Source organism: Cebus imitator, unplaced genomic scaffold, assembly GCF_001604975.1.
Source record: "Cebus imitator isolate Cc_AM_T3 unplaced genomic scaffold, Cebus_imitator-1.0 Scaffold76, whole genome shotgun sequence".
Classification (NCBI taxonomy): Eukaryota; Metazoa; Chordata; class Mammalia; order Primates; family Cebidae; genus Cebus; species Cebus imitator.
The window spans coordinates 1,405,195-1,427,088 of NW_016107391.1; the positions used below are offsets into that span (position 1 = coordinate 1,405,195).

The following is a 21,894-nucleotide window of genomic DNA, read 5'->3' on the forward strand; positions in this document are numbered from 1 at the left end:
ACTTCCCCTCCATCTTCCATTTTTGCAATTTATTTGTTGAATCATTACTTTTTCATATATGTCTTTCTAAACTCTTTTCTTTGTGTAATCAAAAAACATGCACAAGCTTCATTTTTAAAAAATCTCATTCACCTAAATTGTTCACAAACATGTCACACTTTTATGTGACACTTTATTTACATGTCAAGAACTGTTATTCCCAGTCACATGGTACATTTCTTACCAGTTTTTTTTTTTTTTAGATAGCAATTGAGGCCATACTGCCCATCAGAATTATAGCTTTTTTCTTCTTTGCAGTATATCATGAGAATTTCCCCCATATCTTTTGAAATTCTTCAAAAGTCATTTGATTGTTGCAGAACGCCTCATATGAATATACATATTATTTTTCTAATGCTGATAGGCATTTGCTACATTAGAAAACATACACATTAATTTACTTTTTTTTTTTTTTGAGATGGAGCCTCGCTCTGTCTCCAGGCTAGAGAGCAGTGGTGTGATCTCGGCTCGCCGCAACCTCCAATTCCAGGGTTCAAGTGATTCTCCTGCCTCAGCCTCCTGAGTAGCTGGGACTACAGGTGGACTAACTAATTTTTAGTAGAGATGGGGTTTCATGCTGCTGGCCAGGATGGGCTCGATCTGTTGGCCTCATGATCAGCCTGCTTCGGCCTCCCAAAGTGCTGGGATTACAGGCATGAGCCACCACGCCTGGCCTCATTCACATTTTAACACAATTAAATTCAGGCTGTTGTCAGCGTGACTTCCTAGATTTTTTTAAGCATGATGTAGGGAGTATTTTAGTATAGCCCAGTCTATGGGATACTCTCTTATACACACACATACACACATGCTAAACTCAGTAGGGCAAGAACCGTATTTATCATCTCTTAAATCCTGGGACCTGTCACAGGCACTGGCACATAGTAGGTGCTTGGAAAATGGCTGACTAAATGCAGTGCATTTCTTCCACTTTTACTTTTCACTAGTCCCCAGATCCTGCAAGAGTCCCTTATACCTGCTGCTGGGGCTCCAAGGCCCCCCTGCTGAAGCCCAGTAAGTTGTTGTGTATAAGATCATAGGCAGTGGAGAGCGGTGGCTCATGCCAGCACTTTGGGAAGCCGAGGTGGGTGGATCACTTGAGGTCAGGAGTTTGAGACCAGCGTGGCCAACGTGGTGAAACCCCGTCTCTACTAAAAATGCAAACATTAGCTGGGCGTGGTGGCACACACCTGTAATCCCAGCTACTCGGGAGGCTGAGGCAGGAGAATTGCTTGAACCTGGGAGGCGGAAGTTGCAGTGAGCCGAGACTGTGCCATTGCACTCCAGCCTGGGCAACAGAGTGAGACTCCAGCTCAAAAAGAAAAAAAAAAAAGATCGTGGGCTCTGGAATCATATTAGGCTGGCTTCCAGGTTGCAAGTCTGCTAGGTCCGGCTGTGTGACTCTGGTATAGTCTCTCAACCTCTCTAAGCCCTGTTTTCAGCTGTTGGAAAATCTAGATAATCATAATAACTTATCTTCAGGGTGGTTCTGAGGATTAAAAAAAACAAGTATGTTACCCAGTCAGCTTAGACTAGGAAGCTCTCAGTAAATGGTTAAAAAAGAGGTCTCTGTCTCTCCCCTCTGCTCATCTCACCCAGCTTCACATAGCTGGCAGCCCACCCACCTGTTTGGTCCTCAACCTTCAACCATTTCCCAGGACTCCTCCTTACAATCCCACTTGGTCATGGTTCCAAGCCCACTTTTCCACTCAGCTTTATTCCCTCAACACCACTGCCCACCATGACAGGGCATCCCCCTAACCTGTGGCATCTGGTTCCATGGTCTACCCGACAACACCCGCACTCTCCTCCCGGGAACCCTTTCCTGTTTGCCTGCTCTCCCCACTCCATTCCCACTAGGCCTCTTCCCCTGGGGCTGGGACCACCTGGCCTTGGCCCTGCATCCTCAGCCAGGCCCAGAGAGAGCTCAGTCAGGCCGGAAGTAAGGACCCTGGATATTCATGGAGACAGAGGCTGCCATTCTCCCACAGAAACTCCCACCCTTCATCCTTTCACGGAAGCATGAGTGATATTTAAATACTTAAATCCAGTCATGACAACCCCCTTTTCAAATACCTCAGTGGCTTCTCAGAGCTCTTGAGATGACACCAAAATCACCACCTCCCTTTGTGGCAGCCACCTGACTTTCTCTTAGTCCTTTGAACTCACCAAGCTCCTTCCAGCCTCAGAGGCCTGGGACTGTTACTCCTTCCTGGAAAGCCTCTCCCACAACACTGCACTTCTCCTGGGTAACTAAATTTTACCCCTTAACTTTTTACTTTGAAATGTTTCAAACTCATCGAAAAGTTGAAAAATAGAATGATAAACATCCAAATATGTACCCTTTACTCTTTTTACCTAGATTCATCAATTGTTAATATTTCACACATTTTATCTTTCTCTCTCTCTCCCTCTGTGCGCACACACACATGCACACACACACACACACAGAGTCCTTTTCCTGAACCATTTAAGAGTGAATTGCAAACATTGTAACATTTAAAATACTTTAGTATATGTTTCCTATGAACAATAACATATATGTATGTATGGGAGGAGGTCTCACTGCCACCCAGGCTGGAGTGCGGTGGTGTGATCTCAGCTCACTGCGGCTTTGACCTCCTGGGCTTAAGTAATCTCACCTCAGTCCCCTGAGTAGCTAGGACTACGGGGTGCAACACCACGCCTGGGTAATTTTTAATTTTTTTGTAGAGACAGGGTCTCACTATTTTGCCCAGGCTGGTCTTGAACTCCTGGATTCAAGCAATCATTCCACCTTAGCCTCCCAGTGTTGGGATTACAGGCATGAGCTACAGCACCTGGCCAACATTCTCCTATATAGTCACAAAGGAATGATCACATTTGAGGAATTTAACATTGAAACAATAATATAAAATCCACCAGCAGATTTTCATAAATGCCCTCAGTGTATTCTTTCATCCTGTTTTATTTTTTTGTTTGTTTGTTTTTGTTTTTGTTTTTTTGAAACAGAGTCTTGCTCTGTCGCCCAGGCTGGAGTGCAGTGGTGTAATCTCGGCTCACTGCAACCTCCACTTCCTGGGTTCAAGCGATTCTCTTGCTTCAGCCTCCTAAGTAACTGGGATTACAGGCACATGCCAACACGCCTGGCTAATTTTTTTGTATTTTTAGTAGAGATGGGGTTTCACCATGTTGGCCTAGAACTCCTGACCTTGTGACCTGCCCACTTGGCCTCCAAAAGTGCTGGGATTACAGGCTTGAGCCACTGTGCCTGGCCTTTTTTTTTTTTTTTTTAAATACAGGATTTCATCAAGGAGCATAAATTGCATTTGGTTGTCACCCCTCTTTCCTCGCCTTTAATCTGGAGCAGGCTTTTAGTCTTTATAATTTTTTAATGAGATGGATATTTCTAAAGAGTCCAGGCCAGTTGTTCTTTAAAATGTCCCCTAATCTGGATGTGCTGGCTATTCTCCGATGGTTAGATTCAGGTTACACGCCTTGGTAGGAATCCTTCCCGCGGCATTACACTGGGACTCATCTAACGTCGCCTGTCACACTACGAGTGGTGCTGAGTTTGTCCACGCGGTAAAAACAGTGTCCCAGATCTTTCCATTATAAAAATCTATTTTTATAAAGATATTTTAAAATATTTGTGATGAAGTAATCTGTGGATGGTACTTTGAGATAGGCAGCAGCCCTTCATGCAATTTTACGATTCACTGATGATCCCTGCCTGTATCTGTTTCTACAACAGCAATATCAAAGCAGTGATTTTCTATCGTTTCTTCTACATATATTTGCTGGTATTCTTCTGAAAACTACCTGGATAGTTTCTTCATATTTAAATGCACTGTCTTTTCCCTGAGGGAAGCCTAGACTGGCCAACCTGCTTACCCGGCCTCTCTCTCTCTCTTTTTTTTTTTTTTTTTTTTTTTGAGACGGAGTCTCACTCTGCCGCCAGGCTGGAGTGCAGTGGTGCGATCTTGGCTCACTGCAACCTCCGCCTCCCAGGTTCAAGGGATTCCCCTGCCTCAGCCTCTCGAGTAGCTGGGACTACAGGTGCATGACTCCATGCCCAGCTAATTTTTTTTTATTTTAGTAGAGACCACGTTGGCCAGGATGGTCTTGATCTCCTGACCTGGTGATCCACCGCCTCAGCCTCCCAAAGTGCTGGGATTACAGGCGTGAGCCACCATGCCTGGCCCCCACCTCTCTTTATACCCTCTGGTAGCCCCTGACACAGCCCATGGCAAGTATCACAATTGCAATTACCGTATTGTATAATTATTTAATATCAGCCTCTCAGTGCCACCATGAGCACCATAAAGATGGACTATTTCTGTCATATTCACAGGCATTACCCCAGCACCTGGCTCTGTGTCTGGTACATAGTAATTGCTCAAGAAATAATTGCTGAATCAATGGAAACAGAATTATAACTCTTCCCACTTTGAGGAAGGAGAATTGAGATTCCTGCTTTCCCCTTCAACCCTAGCTTTATGTTCGTCGTGAGGGTATAGAGGTCACGCACGGCAGCCTTGTGTCTGTTCTTAGGCTGAATTCACCTACTTAGGGATGGGGAATCCCAGACTGGGCAAAACTGAAAGCAGGGACAGACCTGTAAATTGTAAAGCAGTTCTTGGTAGTGCTCACCCACCATGACAAAATACACACACACACACACACACACACACACACACACACACATTTTCATGCCTTCAAGGCCTATCCTATGTACGGCCCTTCCCCTGGTGCCAAACCCTTCTTCTTTCCTTACAGTCACATAACTGTCTCTGCTAGCCTCTTCCCATTCACGCAGGCAAAAAATATTTATTGAAAAAATTCTCTGAGCTAGATGGTGCCAAACAGTTACCTAAAGGGCAGACTGTGAGTATGTACCAGGGCTGTTTCCCACCAACACTCTCCTGCAAATTGAAATAACGTAATCCTTGGAAATTCAAAAAACATGGAAATTATCACTATGGGAAATACCCAAGTAGGGTTGAACCTTCTGAGAAGTAGAGGTTTCTTCTTATAGTTTAGTATTTTTTAAAATTATGAATCAGGCCGGGCGTGGTGGCTCACGCCTGTAATCCTAGCACTTTGGGAGGCCAAGGCGGGTGGATCATGAGGTCAGCAGATCGAAACCAGCCTGGCTAATATGGTGAAACCCTGTCTCTACTAAAAATACAAAAATTAGCCAGGCATAGTGGTGTGTACTTGCAGTCCCAACTACTCAGGAGACTGAGGCAGAAGAATCACTTGAACCCAGGAGGTTATAGTGAGCCGAGATCATGCCACTACACTTCAGCTTGGGCGACAGAGTGAGACTCTCTCAAAAAAAAAATTATGAATCGTTTCATGTTTTTTTAACACTCAGAGTTTCTAAAAGTTTCAATTAGGTCCAAGCGCTAGGCTTGGTGTTAGGTGCTTCGGTAGGAAGCAGGTGGAGTCCCCACCTCACAGAGGTCAGTGTGGTGGAGGAGCAGACAGCAGTTGCAGTGTGACTAGTGCCACGTGGGGCAGCCACTGGGGTGGGAGGACAGGGGAGGCACCTGCCCAGTCTGGGTAGATTTAGAGATCCCCTCTGATAAATTTTATTTGTGTCATCATGGCAAAGGTTGGGAGGCTGGCATTTTAGGGAACACCATCTGCCCAGGATCTGCAGCAAGAGGGAACTTGTGGGATAGGAAAGTGCACCTTGGAGAAGGTTTGCTGATAGAGTGTTTGAGAGTGGGGCTGGGAAGTTCTTATAAAATAGGAGGGGCAGGTTCTTATATACCTGTGGATTTTACTCTGTGGGCTTAGGAAACCACTGAATTTTAGAAATTTCTTCTCCCTGCCAGGCATGGTGGGTAATGTCTGTAATCCCAGCACTTTGGGAGGCCGAGGTGGGTGGATCACAAGGTCAGGAGATCAAGACCATCCTGGCCAACATGGTGAAACCTCGTCTCTACTAAAAATACAAAAATTAGCTGGGTGTGGCAGTACGTGCCTGTAGTCCCAGCTACTCGAGAGGATGAGGCAGGAGAATCGCTTGAACCTGGGAGGCAGAGGTTGCAGTGAGCCGAGACTGTGCCATTGCACTCCATCCTGGGCAAGAAGAGCGAGACTCTGTCTCAAAAAAAGAAAAGAATTATTTTCTCCCTGCTCCAGGGTCTCTTGGGGCCTCCTAAATCTCCCCCTAGGTAGTTCCTAGGTCCCTACTTTTTCTCTAACTCTGGAACATTTTCTTCCATTTCCCACCTTCACAGTCCTCTGGAGAGGATCTGATCTCCTTGTGACAGAAAGCCAGGCTGTCTCATGGTGGGTGGGGAAATGCACCATGTTAAGTGCATTGGACCGGCCTGGCCAACATGGTGAAACCCCATCTCTACTAAAAATACAAAAATTAGCTGGGCATGGTGGAAACTGCCTGTCATCCCAGCTACTCAGGAGGCTGAGGCATGAGAATTGCTTGAACCCAGGACGCAGAAGTTGCAGTGAGCCAAGTCTGTGCCACTGAACTCTAGCTTGGATGACAGAGCGAGACTTCAAAAAAAGAAAAAAATGCATCAGAGACAGTAAAGAGCTGGTTTGGGGGACTGACTTGTGGGATTCTGGCTTCTGAAGGATTGTAGAAGTGCCTCCTACCTTGCTGAGAGAAGCATGGGGTAGGGATAGGGTACTAGGTTTGGGAGTCCTGGGAGAGGACAGGTGGGCATGAGCTGTACCAGCCTGGGAGCCTGTGCTCACCATCCTACTCTCTCCCCAGCTCCCAAAATGGCGACGACACCGGCACCTGGCCCAACAACCAGTTTGACACAGAGATGCTGCAAGCCATGATCCTGGCGTCTGCCAGCGGTAAGTGGTGCCAGTGTGCATGGGAGAGTGGGAGACCTGGGGTTCTGGGGTACATCCCACAGCCACCACGCCCGCACACTGGATATCAAACCTGTGTAGTTTCTCCAGATCTGTCGGCAGCTCTGAGAGGACCCACGATTCCAAACGTAAAGCCCGGAATTGTGGCTAAGGAACAGCAGAGGGACTGGGGGTCCTGGGATACCCAGAAGGGAGCGAACAAGGAAAGACTCATGGAGGGAACAGTGGTTACTAGTCTGGCTCTGGAATGGGACAGCGTAGCTTGGGTCCTAGCTCTGCCACTTACTACTGCTATCCTTGGGACTTGGATCAGTTTGCTCAATCTCTCTAAACTTCAGTTTCCTCAGCTTAGAAAATGCAGACAGGGACCCCAAAAGGTTGTTGTAGAGATTAAATGAGATGTTACCACAAAGGCCATACCATAGAGTTCTGGGCGTGGTGCTTACAAACCCTCAAGCAATGAAAGTAGGTGTGTAAACTTCCTCTTTATGCGAGGCTCATCTTTTGCTGCCCCTAACTCCAGGGTAGGATTCTGGTTTTCCCCTAAGGTTGACTAAGAGTTTCCTTTGTAACAGAGATTCAGCCAATGGTGGTTGTCCCTGAAAAGTCACTAGGGCCCAGAGCAGGGAAAGAAGAATATCATTCCTCCTCCAGAGCACAGGCTTTAGAGGCCAGGCCAATCTGGATTCAAATCCTGGCGCCACCACTTAGCAATGAGTCCTTAGGGAAGTTATTAAACTCCTCAGTTTCACTTACTATTGATGGGCACAGTGATCTCATTGTGCTGTTACCAGGGCCAAATGCAAGGCCCTCAGCACAGGACTGGCAGAAAGTAAGGGCACAATATATTATTATCTCTGCTGACCCAAGCCCCTTTTTTACTGGGTAAAAAGCAGAATTAGAATAATGCCTATTAATAAAGGTTAGCTTCTGGAGCAGGAAATCCTGGGCTTATAGGGAGGCTGGCAGAGGATTAAGGCATTGCCCTGTATTGTGAACTGAGAGCCCTGCCCTCCAGCATGACCGGAAGACTGGTGGGTAGAGAACCAGGTGAAATCACAAGAAGCACTGTCATCACACCTGGGCACATGCTAAACAAACTTCATGGGCCTCCTCTCAATAGCTCTTCAAGGCAGGTCTGATTTCTCACATTTGACAGATGAGAGAACAGAGAAGGCACTTGCCTCAGGGTCCCCAGTTTTGAGCTGCCAAGCTGAGGTTCTAACCTGGCTCACTTCCAAGTTTATGCCCTTTCTGCTATAGGGACTACGACTGCCTTTAGATCCAGCCTGAACTTTCCTATTAGCTGAGCAGGACTAGAGGCTAATCTCTTCCTCAAGCTCTGCTTTATTCTTCCAGATCAGGGTTGCCAGATAAAATACAGGATGCCCAGTTAAATTTGAATTTCAGATAAACAGCAAGTACTGTTTTAGCGTAAGTCAGTCTCAAATGTTGCATGAAACATAATGTTCTAAAAAAAAAAATGCTCATTGTTTACCTGAAATTCAAATTTAACTGGGAGCCCTGTACTTTTGTTTACTAAGTCTGGCAACCCTACCCCAGATGTCTGTGAGGTTAAGTGGGGCCAGGGCTGTGGCTGATGGAGGGATGCAGAGAGGTGGCAGGGACTGCCAGCCTCTGAGGCAGAGCTGTCCCAGGTCTGGCGGGGCTATGACTCCAGAGAGGCCAGAAACTGAGTAGGAAATGGCAGGCAGCTGGGTCTCAGGAGATGCCAAGTTGGGCTCTTGAGGGAAATAAACAGGTATATTTAGCTGTTGTGGCCTTGCGCCCTGAGGCCAGGAAGCAGCTTTCTAGCCTAAATCCAGATGTTAAAAACAGAAGTGAAATCAGTATTTATGGCCCCAAACCCTCCCAGCGGGTCATGCAGCTCATTCCCCTGTCAAGGCCTCACTCCTTTGGCCCACACAGGGCCTGACCCTCGTGTAAGCCTGGGCCCTGGGGAACGGACCCTGGGGGAGGTGGAGGTGGAGGGTCAGGCCCTGCTCTCACTTTCACACTGCTTCCTAGCCCTGAAACTAGAGAGGTTCCTGAAGTCCAACCCAGCCAAGCCTGTGGGGCTGCTGACGGGGGGGTTAAGCAAGAGTGAGAGTAAGAACCAACACTTGGGAAGAGGCTTTTAAAATAAACATCTGGGGGCGAGAGGTGCTGTTAAGGAGGCTGCGGTTTGCAGCTCAGCCAGCTGTGTTCCAGCTAATCAGGCCTCCTTGGGCTACTCTGGAGTTGCTTCCTCAGCCCTGGGCTGGGGTGGGTTAAGAGGACACAGGGAAGTCAGGGAGCTGGGAGCTGAGTTTCCCTGAGTAGAGGCTGGCACAGGAGAAGAGGTATCACCCCCAGCTCATCCAGGCCAGAAGATGTCCAGCTTCCTGAGGCTGTCCTAAGTCTGCCTCTCCTTGGACCAAGAGAAAATCCCAGCCCTTGACCAAGGTGGGCCTTTCAGGGAGTGGGGTGTAGAGGGAGGGGCACTGGAGAACTGGACAACTGCAATCCAACTTCTTCCCTTCAGATTCATAAATGGGGAAGCAGGCTTGCGCCGTGCAGGGCCTTGACCAAAGTCACACAGGTCCTTAGTGGCAGAGCAGGGCAGATATTCTCTTTCTATTACATTCTTGATTTCCATTATCTTGATTATCTTCTCTCCCTCCTGGGCCAGCCTGACTTCAGGGCACCCACCATGAGTTGGGTGGGGGATGGCTTTGTCATTTTCATCCACTTGGGGTGCTTCTCAGAGATATTGGGTGCACATAGGACGTGGGTGGGCCGAGCTTCTAGCTACTCAAGTCAGGCCCTTCCTGTCATTCTGTTTCTACCTCCCTTCTCCCTGCGTCTCCGAGTTACTCCTCATTCTTTTCTGTGTGCTTGGAGACTACCCCACCCCCCACCCCTCCTCTTTCTCTGGCGCCTCTGAGGTCTCCCATCTAGACCCTAAATCACTCTGGAATCCTGGCTCTTTGAAGACAGATCTGGACGCCTCCCCTACCCCTTCCATTCCCCGGCTGGGAGGGGCTGGAAGAGGCTGGAAGAGGCTGACGGCCGGAGGGGAGGGGGCGGGGTGGTGGTGGACCTGGCTCCCTTTTGGAGTTAATTAGGGAAAACAGAGAAATGTCAGCGGAATGAAAGGGCTGGGGGTGGGGGCCAGCTGGGGTAGGAGAGGAGGAAGTGGGCAGCTGCTCCCTCCCACCCAACCCCTCTCCCCCGCCCCCAGAAGGCTCTCAGCTCCGGGGATTTGCGACACGAAATGGAGGCTGGAGAAACCCGAGCGCTCCTGCGTGGAAGAGGAAAACCGAAGCGCATCTCGGCTCTCTCCTCCCATGTACCCTCCCCCTCTCATGCTGGCTTGAAAATATTTCCTGTCTCTCTGTTTCTCAATCCCTGGTTGATGTCCCAGGATTACTCAGCCTCTCCGGCTTTAGTCACTCTCTGTACCCACTCCCAGGGTCTAGGGTGGGGGCAGAGGGAGGCGGGGAGGGAAGCTCTCTTGCCAGCTAGGTCTGGGCTGGCCTGGGCATCCCTGAGGTTTTAACTATATCCTAGCCACAGAGGATCTCAGGGCCTCCAGCAGCAAGCCCCAAGGAGGCAAACTCCTGTTTCCTCCTCTCCCACCCCCACCCAGTCAGGGCAGGTGAAGGGTAGAGGTGATGACAGCTGGATGATGATGGTGTATTGCACAGGACGAAGCACGTCTCTTAGTCCTCACAGCGGCCTTATCAGGCAGTAAAGTGCTTCTCAGCCTTTACAGTGCATACAAATCAGCTGGCAACTCCAAGAGGCTGCATTCTAAACAAGTTCCTGGGTGATGCTGAGCCAGGGCCAGAGTGTGGACTTCTCTGGCCCCCAGTTTCTTCTTCTATACAGTGGGATGTTGGGCCAGAGGTGCTCTCTGATGTCACCTAGCTGTGACACTCTAAGCCTGTGCCTAAAGTGTCCCTGAGATGTCTAGTCCCCGAGAGCATCATCTCCTCAGCTTCATAGAACAGAACTCTTCTCCATCTTCTGTCTACCTCCTATTCACTCAGAGCAGGGATAAGGTCCAAGCTGCTCCTAGAGGTGGTGACTGACTGTCCCTTCCAGCATGCGTTTAGGTACACTTGGGCCCGAATCCCCCTCTAATAAGTGCTGCCTGGTATGGCCTTGGTCCTTCTAAGCCTTGGTTCCCTCATCTGTAAAATGGGGGTCATACCACATACCTGGCTGGGCTGTGGTGCAGAGGTTAAAAGTGATCGTGCCTGTGAAGCATCTGGCAGAGTGCCTGGCACAGGGTAGGCGGTCAAATGCTGTTTGGAAATACAAAAATTAGCCAGGCACTGTGGTGCGTGCCTGTAATCCCAGCTACTCAGGAGGCTGAGGCAGGAGAATCACTTGAACCCGGGAGGTGGAGGTTGCAGTGAGCCAAGATTGTGCCATTGCACTCCAGCCTGGGCGACAGAGCGGGACTCCTCGTATCAAAAATAAAAAAAAAGCTGTTTTGAAATAGAAGTTTGGAAGAATGCCCCTCACCCCACCCTGCACAATTACTAACAGAACTACTGAATCTCTACTCCCTGCCAGGCCTTGCTTGACAAAGGCTAGGGACATGTACAAACCAAGGCTGCTGCCCTCCAGGAGCCCGTGGTCTAGTGTGGGAAATCAGAGGCTCCCTTGAGAAGGACCAGGGCAAGGAACTAACAGCCTGTGTCACAGCCCTGAGAGAAACACTAGCGAATGTGTTTTGAGCACTTTCATCCACCAGCACAATTCTAGGTACTTTACATACAGTTTCTTATTTAGCCTTCCCTAAAACCAGAAGAGGTGGTTACCATTATCATCCCCATTTTGCAGATGAGAAAACTGAGGTGGCCCAGGGAGGTTAGGTAGACTTGCCTAGGATCACAGTGAGTAAGGAAAGGAGCTAGGAATCAAACCTAGACTTTTTCATTCCAGAGCCTCTTAACCACTACTCTCAGCTCTTGTGGAGAGAGTCTACCTTGGTGACCCCTGTATTCCCAGTGCTCAGTATGGTCAGGACCCAGGGTGCCGTGTAGGCATTCATTAACTGCTGGGAGTATAAGAGAGTGACTGTTGAGAACCCTGATTTAGCTCCCACCTGATCTTCCTCTCTCTCTGCAGAAGCTGCTGATGGGAGCTCCACCCTGGGAGGGGGTGCCGGCACCATGGGCTTGAGCGCCCGATACGGACCCCAGTTCACCCTGCAGCATGTGCCCGACTACCGCCAGAACGTCTACATCCCAGGCAGCAATGCCACACTGACCAACGCAGCTGGCAAGCGGGATGGCAAGGCCCCAGCAGGTGGCAATGGCAACAAGAAGAAGTCGGGCAAGAAGGAGAAGAAGTAACGTGGAGGCCAGGCCAAGAGCCACAGGGCAGCCTCCCCCCAACCAGCCCAGCTTCTCCTTACCTGTACCCAGGCCTCAGAGTTTCAGGGCTCACCCCCAGAATACTGGTAGGGGCCAAGGCCATGCTCCCCTTGGGAAACAGAAACAAGTGCCCAGTCAACACCCACCCCCTTTTGCCCCCAGGGGGTTGAATATGCAAAGGGAGTTCTGCTGGGAACCCCCATCCAATCAATTGCTGTACCCATGGGGGTAGTGGGGTTAGTGTAGACAGCAAGAACCATTTGCCACACCCCCTTTGGTTACAGCTGAACTCTTCCATCTTCCAAATCAATCAGGCCCATCCATCCCCTGCCTCTCTCCTCCCCACCCTACCCCACGCCAACAGTTCCTCTCTCTTGAGTAAGGTGGTTGGGGTGTTGAGGTACCAGGTAACCTGCAAGGCTCTTCGTGCTGGAGAGTTGGAAAGGCATTATGACCTCTTGGCCTCTCTTTTGATTGTCAGTCTTCCCCCAAAGCATGGTTTGGTGCCAGCCCCCTCACCTCCTTCCAGAGCCTGAGATCAATGCTCATGTTTTGGAGGACATGGTCACCATCCCCATGGTACTGATGCTTGCTGGATTTAGGGAGGGCATTTTGCTACCAAGCCTCTTCCCGATGCCCTGGGGACCAGTCTTCTGTTTTGTTTTGGTTTTCATTGTTTGACATTCCCACTGCATGCTGTGACTTCCCGCACTCCTCCTCAAACAAGAGACTCTACTGCATGTTCCAAGACAGTATGGAGTGGTAAGACAAAGCAGGGAAGTATGTGGATGTGGATGGTGGGGGCATGGACACAGCTTGACACATCAAGGCATAAGGGCCTTGCAGGAGGCTCTGTATGTCCCCAGGGGACTGACAAGATCCTCCAAATTCCAGCCATAAACCAAGAACTAGGCTGGACCCTCCCCACTACATATAGGGCTCAGCCCAGGCAGCCAGCTTTGGGCTGAGCTACCAGGACCAATGGATTAAACTGGCATTTCAGTCTAAGAAAGCTCAAAGCAGGTTTAGGACCAGATCCCCTGGAGAGGTCAGAGGGACCTCTGTGGGTGCTGGGTACTCCAGAGGTGCCACTGGTGGAAGGGTAGTGGAGCCCCAGCAGGAAGGGTGGGCCGGCCAGGCCATTCTTAGTCCCTGGGTTAGGAGGCAGGGAGCTAGGGCAGGGACCAAATGAACAGAAAGTCTCAGTCCAGGATGGGGTTTCTCTACAGGGCCCCTGCCGTCCTCAAGCCTCTGACCTTCACCTTACCCGGTGCCATTTCTTCTCCGTGAAGGCCACTGCCCAGGCCCCCAGTGCGCCCCCTAGTGGCCATAGCCTGGTTAAAGTTCCCCAGTGCCTCCTTGTGCATAGACCTTCCTCTCCCACCCCCTTCTGCCCCCGGGGCCCCGGCCATCCAGCGGGGCTGCCAGAGAGCCCCAGACCTGCCCTTACAGTAGTGTAGAGCCCCCTCTCCCTCTTTCGGCTGGTGTAGAATAGCCAGTAGTGTAGTGCGGTGTGCTTTTACGTGATGGCGGGTAGGCAGCAGGCAGCGGGCTCCGCGCAGCCGCCTGTCCTTGATCTGCCCGCGGCGGCCCGTGTTGTGTTTTGTGCTGTGTCCACGCGCTGCGGCGACCCCCTCCCCCGTACTCACTCCTCCTATAAGCGCTTCTCTTCGCATAGTCACGTAGCTCCCACCCCACCCTCTTCCTGTGTCTCACGCAAGTTTTATACTCTAATATTTATATGGCTTTTTTTCTTCGACAAAAAAATAATAAAAAGGTTTCTTCTGAAAGGCTGAACGTTTCTGTGTAAGCGATGCAAACTCCTGGCATATGTGCATGAAGTGATGAGCTGAGAGGTGGGTGCTGGAAGAAGGGCGGAATCGGGAGGCGACTTTGTGTCATTGCGCGTCTAAATCTGTTTCCGAATTGCGTGTGTGTGTGACTGTGTGTGTGTGTGTGTGTGTGTGTGTGTGTGTGTGTGTGTGTGTGTATGACTGCAATATGGCTGCGTATGCCTGCAATGCCCTTGTGCCTGTGAGACAGTGTGCGATTGACTGTAACTGTGTGTGTGGGTCTGTGAACCGTGTGCCGTTGTGTGATCGGCTTGCGGGTCCGCGGTGGGGGTGGGGATCTGAGGCGTGTCAGAGTGCAACTGAGTGTGCAGTCTACGCTTGCGGCTGTCTCCAGGCAGAAGAGGAGACCCCGGCGCGGGCGGGAGCGGGGGCGGGTTGGCGCCGGGCAAACAGCGTTGAGGGGGAGGGGCAAAGGACGTTTCCTTAATTCCAGCCCCTTCCCAACGAAAATTACCTCCTCGAACCGCCCCGAAGGGCTTCGCGGGAGGAGGGTAGACTCTCCTTTGCCCCCGCATCTCCACCCCCGCTGCCTAGGGGTTTTGGGAACGCTGCAGGAGTGGGAGGGAATGCGGGAGGCGATTCTTCGAAAGCCAAGTCTGAAACTCGAGCCTCAGTTTCCCCATCTGGACTTCGTCTTCCCCCTGACTTCTCCGCAGCGATAAGAAATTTGAGGGCTCATCCTTTTCTTGCGGGGGTCAAGGGGACTGAAACAGTGTGCAGGACTGAGATCGCCGGCAGACTCAGCGCCCCTCCTTCCTCTCAGTGCTTTTCCACTCACTCGCCTGCCCTCCCATCTCCCCGCCCCCTCCGCCTGCCTCTTCGAAGCACTGTGGGATTCCGAGGTTGCTGCAGCTGGGAGTGGAGGGGGGACTTAAACGGGGTGGATTACCCGGAAGGACCCAAGAAAGCAAAGACAGAGCCACTGGGTTTATCTGGCCGGTCAGCGAGGGTATGCGGCTTCCTCTGCGCCGCGGAGCCTCCCAGAGACAGGTCACCCATTCTGCCAGCTCAAGTCTGTTGTCATGGAAACCAAACCTTCCAACTGAAGAATCTGGGGGCGACTTTCTAGCGTGGGAGGAAGGGTGGTGTGCACGGTTGCTGAGATGGCAGCAGGGTTTTGTTTCTCAAAGCCAGGCCGAGGAGGGGCGCGGTGCTGGGCGCCTGGGTTCTATTCCAGGCACAGCCAGCAGACTGGCAGAGCGCGTGAGCAGCTGTGGTTGGTCCCCTAATTGGTATGTGTGCCTATAAAGCTCTGAACCAGAAACGCGTGGCCTCAGGGGGACAGGAAGGAGGCGGTAGGCAGCCCATCCCCACACCTCAGGTCATACTGGGGAAGCAGCTGCCCAGGCTACAGGGCTATTTAAAAGGCTTTTATTTCCAGTTTCAGAGCCTGCCCGACTGGGTTTGTGGTCCTCTCCGGGCTCCTCCCTGTCTATCCTGGGCCTGCTCATTGCTGGTCAGGCTTTATGTGTAGGTCACAAGGCACTCGGACAAGTATGACTCCAAGTGGCAAGTCATTTGGAGCATGACCTCGGGCTTCCAACCTCTGCTGGACAGACTCAGGTTTCCACCCCAGGGTTAGCCCCTCTAGTCTGGAATGTGGTCTGTGGCCACCAACAGAGCAGAGGGGACGGGAAAATGGGAGTCAGATGCTTCCCTTAGCAAGAGACACAGGTACTGCCAGGAAACCTTGTATGATATCTGGTGGCATGAAGGGTTACAACTGAGTTCCAAAAAAGGGCTCCAAGCCAAGTAGCAGCAATGTGGAAGAGTCAGGGAGCTGAACCAGGTTCCTACTCCTCTACTGTGGGCAAACAGCCCTGAGGTGAGCTCTGGCGGGGCAGAAGCCCCCATGTATTCATCATCTATAGCCCTGTGCAAACGCAAAGTGTCTGGCACCTTTAGCTTTTGCATAGTGATTTGTCAGGTCAACCAGGGATTTGAGGCAGGAAAGACTAGAGGAGCCTGGACTAGAGAGAAAAGAAAACAGCTCAGAAACTCACACAGGAAGCTGTAAGGCAGTACTGTTTCAATGCTTTATTAACAGTTGGAAACAAAACCAACAAACTGGAGGTGATGACATCCAGAACCCTAAGAGGCAAGGGAAATAGATTTGCATTTTGTCCCCCACCCCTCTTTTTTTCACTTTTTATGTTTTTTATTAAATGCATCTTAGCAAAAGTAGATTAAAAAAGAAAGGGTCAAAGCCCCACATGTCAGCGAGCAGGGAGGAGGAGGTGACCTAGGGGAGCAACAGATGCCCTGCATCAGAGTCTTCCCAGAATAGCCCAAAGGAGCTGCCGTTGCCCCTTTATACACAAGCGCCCCTGCCAGTTAAGGCCTCACTGTAGCTACCCTCATGTTTCCTAAGCTTCCTCTGGCTCTAACAATTCTAATTCTAGGCCAAGCCCAAGAGTGTCATTCTTTCTTCCTAGCTGGGGATGGAAAGCTGAGAGGGGCACAAGGAGGGCAAAACTGTCACCCTCCGCCAGAGAACTGGAGCTTCCTGTGGCTGGAGCCACCAAACAGTTCAGTGTGCCCACTTATCTTTTAGGAGAGATGGGGTGCAGTGTATAAAGGCATTCCTTGTGCCCACTTCCCCAGAATGTTCAGTTAGCATCTGCACATTTGGCTTGATACATTTATACACTGATAAAAACTCTGGTCTTAGAGCTCCCACTACTCTTAGGCCTGATCCAGCTCAACCAGAGAAGGGGAAGCTCCTTCTGCCCCAGATTCTCTGGGAGAGAGGATCTGCCTTGGCCTCAAGGGTCCAGAAGGTCCAGGGGCACATTCAGGATTGGGCCTGTGAGGAGAAATCCCAGGAACTCTGGAACCTGCCACCAAAGCTTCTTACATTATGGAAGGGAAAGGGGGAAGGAAGAGTTTTCTTTAAAAAAATTTTTTTCATACAAAAATAGATCCATTTGCAAAACAATTTCTCAGCCAGGAGGCTCCACCTCCCATTTCCTTGTAGACAGAGGGTGAGGGGTTGGGATGGTCACAACACAACCCATAGTCCAGATGAGATGCACCAAAGCTCCAGGGGAGGCATGAGGAGGGAGCGTGGCTCAGTAGCCTGGGGTTGGTGCAGAGGGTCCAGAGAGGCAAGGGCATAAAGTGTGGCAGATGCTTGGGGCAGGTCCCACACTGTCGCTATGCCCTGCCTGCCTGCCTGCCTGCCTGCCCACAGGCTCTAGCCTGGGCCACAGAACAACAGGGAAAGTGGTCCTGATCCTTTGTTTTGAAGGCCTTTCCCAGGAAGGTGGGGTAAAGGTGGGATTTGCTCCCTGCTTCCTTAGGAGCATCTCCCAGCACCACACCACTAATAATAAATAACCACAGCCAGGAGAGGGAAGAGCAGAGACGACAGCAGTGAAAGGCAGGATCTAGCCCAAAGGTTTACAAGCCCCATGCTGTTCTCAGGGCCAGAGAAACCACAAAAGAAAAGCACAAACCCAGCAAGATTGACCTAGGGAGAAAGCCCATTAGAAAGTCAGGGCTGAAAAAAAGCAGGCTGGGCCTTTTCTGAGATGAGGCCCTCTGAGTATTAGACAGGAGACAGGGTTAAGGCAGCAAACACGGACCCTGCTTTGGTAATACAACAGCTAGGGCTGGCTGGGTTGGTCTCAGGCCTCCCCCACACTGCCCTTTCCTTCTGGCCTCCAGGCAAGCTGAAGCTGTATGTGATGTTCAGAGAGCAGCAGGCCAGAGAGAAAGACAGGGTCAGGGTGGTGGAAGTGGCCGCCCCAGAGGAATATCCCCTTGAGCCTTTAGGCACATGCTGCAGGACAGGACAGTCTGGGGCTCCACTGAGGAGCTGCCACGGTCACAGGACTCGTATTAGCTTGCACGGCCAACCAACTCCATGGCTTCCTCAAGGATTGTAGGGACTGCCTCACTCTTCTTGTGCACCTTGGCTGGAACAGAGGTCATGGCATCGTCCTTGGTCAGCTCCGAAGCTAGCACAGATGTGACTGCACACCCGGCCTTCCTGTTGGCTGCAAGAGAAGACACGAGAGACTCTGTCCATGGAAGGCCTCGTTTCTAATTTCTTTCAAACTCTACAGCAATAATCAGCTGTAAGCCATGCAGATGGGCTACCTTGCCCAGTTCACAGAGGCCTTTACTTTGAAGAAAGAGGGGCAAAGATCCAGCATGTGGAATATACTTTTGGGTGGCAAAGAATATAAGAGAGTGTGGTGCAACAGGAGAGCAAGCCTCTCCCCCTTGCTTCTCTGTGTACAAACAGCACAAAAATTTGAACAGAGCTAGACAGACAGAACTGGGTTGAAGTGTTAGCCATGTGACTTAGGGAGAGAGGAAGTACTCCAAGTCTTTTCTCCTCATAGGGATGTTGGAATTAAATAGGCTCAAGCTTAGTACACAATATTACTTTTGCTTTCTTGACAGGTCCCAGGAAACTTCTAGACCAAAACGCTTTTCAGTCAGCCCGGGGAGGGGTTGTCCCTAGCAAAAGGCGGCCTTCAGTAGGTGGCTGGAGGGACTCCCGCAAAGAGGAACAGCAGCCACGTACTGGCATCGCACTCCCACGTGTTCCTCTGACAACAGATGCCCACACACCTTAGCTCTTTCCCAATTCTTCAAAGGTAGCAGCTGTGATACAAACGCCAAGGGCCCTACAAGGTGTGCAGAATATGTGGGGGGTGGGGTGGGGAGGTAGTAATAAAAGCTATGCCAGGGAAGGAGAACTGGAATCAAGTATGGCCAGGAGAGGACCCCTACAAAGAAATCTCAGCCCATGTGGCTAAGGGATGGTCAAGTTCTGGCTGTCATCACAGATTGGAAAGCAGCAGCAAATCAATCCGTGAGTCTCTGCTCTGACTGCTCGGTCTCATCCCCAAGACTCTCATATTCATTTATGGCATCCAGGCTGTGGCCCCAGTATCTGCAGCAGGAAGGCAGCTCCTTGGGACCATGCCACCTCATGATGTCTCCTCCTCCCATGTCCCAGAACAGCACAGGAGCGACTGTGTATACATAAAGAGCTGTCTGGGATGAAAGAAGCCAGACACAAAAGGCCATATGTTATGGGTCAGCTTCTATGAAATGTCCAGCACAGGCAAATCCAGAGATAGAAAACAGACTGCTGGTTGCCAGAGGCAAGGGGAGGAGAGAATCAGAAGTGACTGCTAATGGCTGTTATGGAGTTTTTCTTTGGGGGATGTTGAAAATGTTCTGGAATTAGATAGTAGCAATGGTTATATGATCTTGTGGATAATGTAAAAACCCCTGAATTGTACATTTTATGGTGAACTTTAGGCATGTAAATGGTATCTCAATTAAAAAAAAAAAAAAGATTTCCTGGAGATCTGGGAAAGCTGAAGTGGAGAAAGCTGTACCAGAACCTTAAAGAAGCAGGACCAGATAAAAGAGCTGAGCACTCCTAAATGAAGACCAAGACCGGGGCAGCTGTAGAACTGGAACAAAGTGCCTTCTTTGGACCCGCGGAAAGCCTTAGGTAGGCAGAAGCCAAACGGGATCAGGTAGCCCCCTACTCCACCTGCTTTTTTTTTTTTTTAAGACAGAATCTTGCTCTGTTGCCCAGACTGGAGTGCAATGGTACGATCTCTGCTCACTGTAACCTCCACCTCCCAGGCTCAAGCGATTCTCCTGCCTCAGCCTCCCAAGTATCTGGGATTACAGGCACATGCCACCATGCCCAGCAAATTTTTTTGTGTTTTTAGTAAAGACAGGTTTCACTGTGTTGGCCAGACTGGTCTGGAACTCCTGACCTCAGGTGATCAACCTGCCTCAGCCTTCCAAAGTGCTGGGATTACAGGTGTAAGCCACTGCGCCTGGCTTTTTTCTTTTCTTTTTTTCTTTTTTTTTTTTGAGATGGAATCTCACTCTGTCGCCCAGGCTGGAGTGCAGCAGCGCAATCACAGCTCACTGTAGCCTCAACCTCCTGGGCTCAAGTAATCCACCCAGCCTCAGCCTCTCGAGTAGCTGGGACTACAAGCTGCACCACCACATCTAGCTATTTTTGTATTTTTTGCAGAGATGGGGTCTCTCCATGTTGCTCAGGCTGGTTTTGAACTCCTGGGCTCAAGCAATCCTCCCACCTTGGCCTCCTAAAGTTCTGGGATTACATGCATGAGCCACCACACCCCACCAAAGCCCAAGTCTTAACCAGGCCTTCTCTCCCTGTGGAGTCATGACCCAGAGCTACTGTTTTCATCCCAGAAGAGGGTGCCCATAGCTCAAGCAGAGAACACACAGCGTGCACACAGGTTACCAATTTAAAGGTATCCTCCTCCTCCTCCTCCTCTATTTCCCAGGGGCACAAGAGGTTGTCTACCAAGAGGAGAAAGAATAGTGAAGACCCTGACTGACAGCCAGAGGGCTTATCTAATCAGAGGTATGTGACCAAGACTGTGGGAATTTTACAAAACCACTTATTGGATTATTAAGATAAACTATTGCCTCCGTGACTGACAAGAGAGGAAAAGAAGACCACGTGAGTGTGACTATGATGGTCTAAATGTATACATTCTTCATACTGTCCTTACCACCAGAATCTTCCTTAGGCCTCTTGCAAATGCTCCCACTCTCTTCTGAAGTACTCCCACTCTAGACCCTACTTCTCATGCCCAGAAGGGTAGTAGTTTCGTATCATTTTATTATTCCTTTGAATTCAGTCTCCAGCAGTTGAGAAGACGCCGCAACTCTGTGTGTGTGTGACTCTAGTGGTGCACATATGTTGAAATAACTCCTGACTCCAGACCTTGGGAAAAGGAACACTGGGCCACTTGTCCTGAGCAACACAGGAGAAGGCGGAGTTCCCCTGTGGCAAGTCTTAAGCTGCTTCTTTCTGTGGTTTCTTCCCCCAAAATAAGAAGATACCAGTTGTACCTAATCAAGTGGTGTTTCTTTTTTTGTTGTTGTTTTTTGAGGCTCAGTCTCGCTCTATCACCAGGCTGGAGAGCAGTGGCGTGAAGTCAGCTCACTGCAACTTCCAACTCCCGGGTTCAAGTGATTCTCCTGCCTCAGCCTCCTGAGTAGCTGGGATTACAGGCACCATGCCCGGCTAAGTTTTGCATTTTTAGTAGGGATGGGGTTTCACCACGTTGGCCAGGCTAGTCTCAAACTCTTGACCTTGTGATCCGCCCGCCTCAGCCTCCTAAAGTGATGGGACTCTGTGTAGCCGTGAGCCACCACACCTGGCTTTACCAAGTGGTGTTTCTAGACTTTTCTGGGCTCAAAAAACCTCTGATGTATTACAAACTTCATAGAACTAGGAGCAGAGAGTAGGTAGGGAGAAGATCAAAATTTCTCTTTTAAGCCTTGAAAGCCTGTATGCCAGGGAGGGTGTGATGCGGCCTGGTCAGGAGGTAAGAAAGCACCTGTCGGAGCAGGTCTCCCAGCTTTCTACTGGGTCACCATGATGCTCAGCAGGTTGAACAATCAAGAAAAACTGACCTCCCTCTTCCCCCTAACTTACTCACTTGTTAAAGACTATTGAAAAGTAGCCACAGAACCAAATAAATATTTTGACTAGATGCGATCAGAGAGGATAATTAACTCCAAAAGAATAGTCCCACAGGCCGTGGGGAAAAAGGGAACAATCTTGAGATACTGGTGAAAGCTCTCTGAGGCCAGATTCCTAGAAGTTAGGGGTGGGTTATGATTTAAAAAACCCAGCAAAACCAACCATATAACGTAAGTGTAGCTGAATTTTAAAAAGGTTAGTGACTTGAAAAAAGACCTTTATAAAACATAGGCTAGGAACTATTACTAAAGAGGAAGTGTTCTCGTTAATAAGCTTC

General features: G+C 50.1%; 2 protein-coding genes across 29 annotated transcripts in view; one reads left to right on the top strand and one right to left on the bottom strand.

Annotated features, from left to right (window-relative positions):
* Nucleotides 1-14,041, top strand: part of LOC108307063 (protocadherin gamma-C4) — a 190,619-nt gene extending 176,578 nt beyond the window's left edge. For 27 of the 28 annotated variants that reach the window (XM_017532225.2, XM_017532216.2, XM_017532221.2 and 24 more), the window contains 2 exons: nt 6,773-6,861; nt 12,004-14,041. In XM_017532225.2, coding sequence (XP_017387714.1) covers nt 6,773-6,861; nt 12,004-12,230 — 316 coding nt within the window. In that variant the 3' untranslated portion in view covers nt 12,231-14,041. The remainder of the gene's footprint in view (nt 1-6,772; nt 6,862-12,003) is intronic. The other variant, XM_017532212.2, reaches the window with a different exon arrangement.
* Nucleotides 14,042-16,122: 2,081 nt separating this feature from the next.
* DIAPH1 (diaphanous related formin 1) overlaps nt 16,123-21,894 on the bottom strand; it is a 108,382-nt gene continuing 102,610 nt past the window's right edge. The window contains exon 27 of the mRNA XM_017532147.2: nt 16,123-18,105. Coding sequence (XP_017387636.1) covers nt 17,948-18,105 — 158 coding nt within the window. The 3' untranslated portion in view covers nt 16,123-17,947. The remainder of the gene's footprint in view (nt 18,106-21,894) is intronic.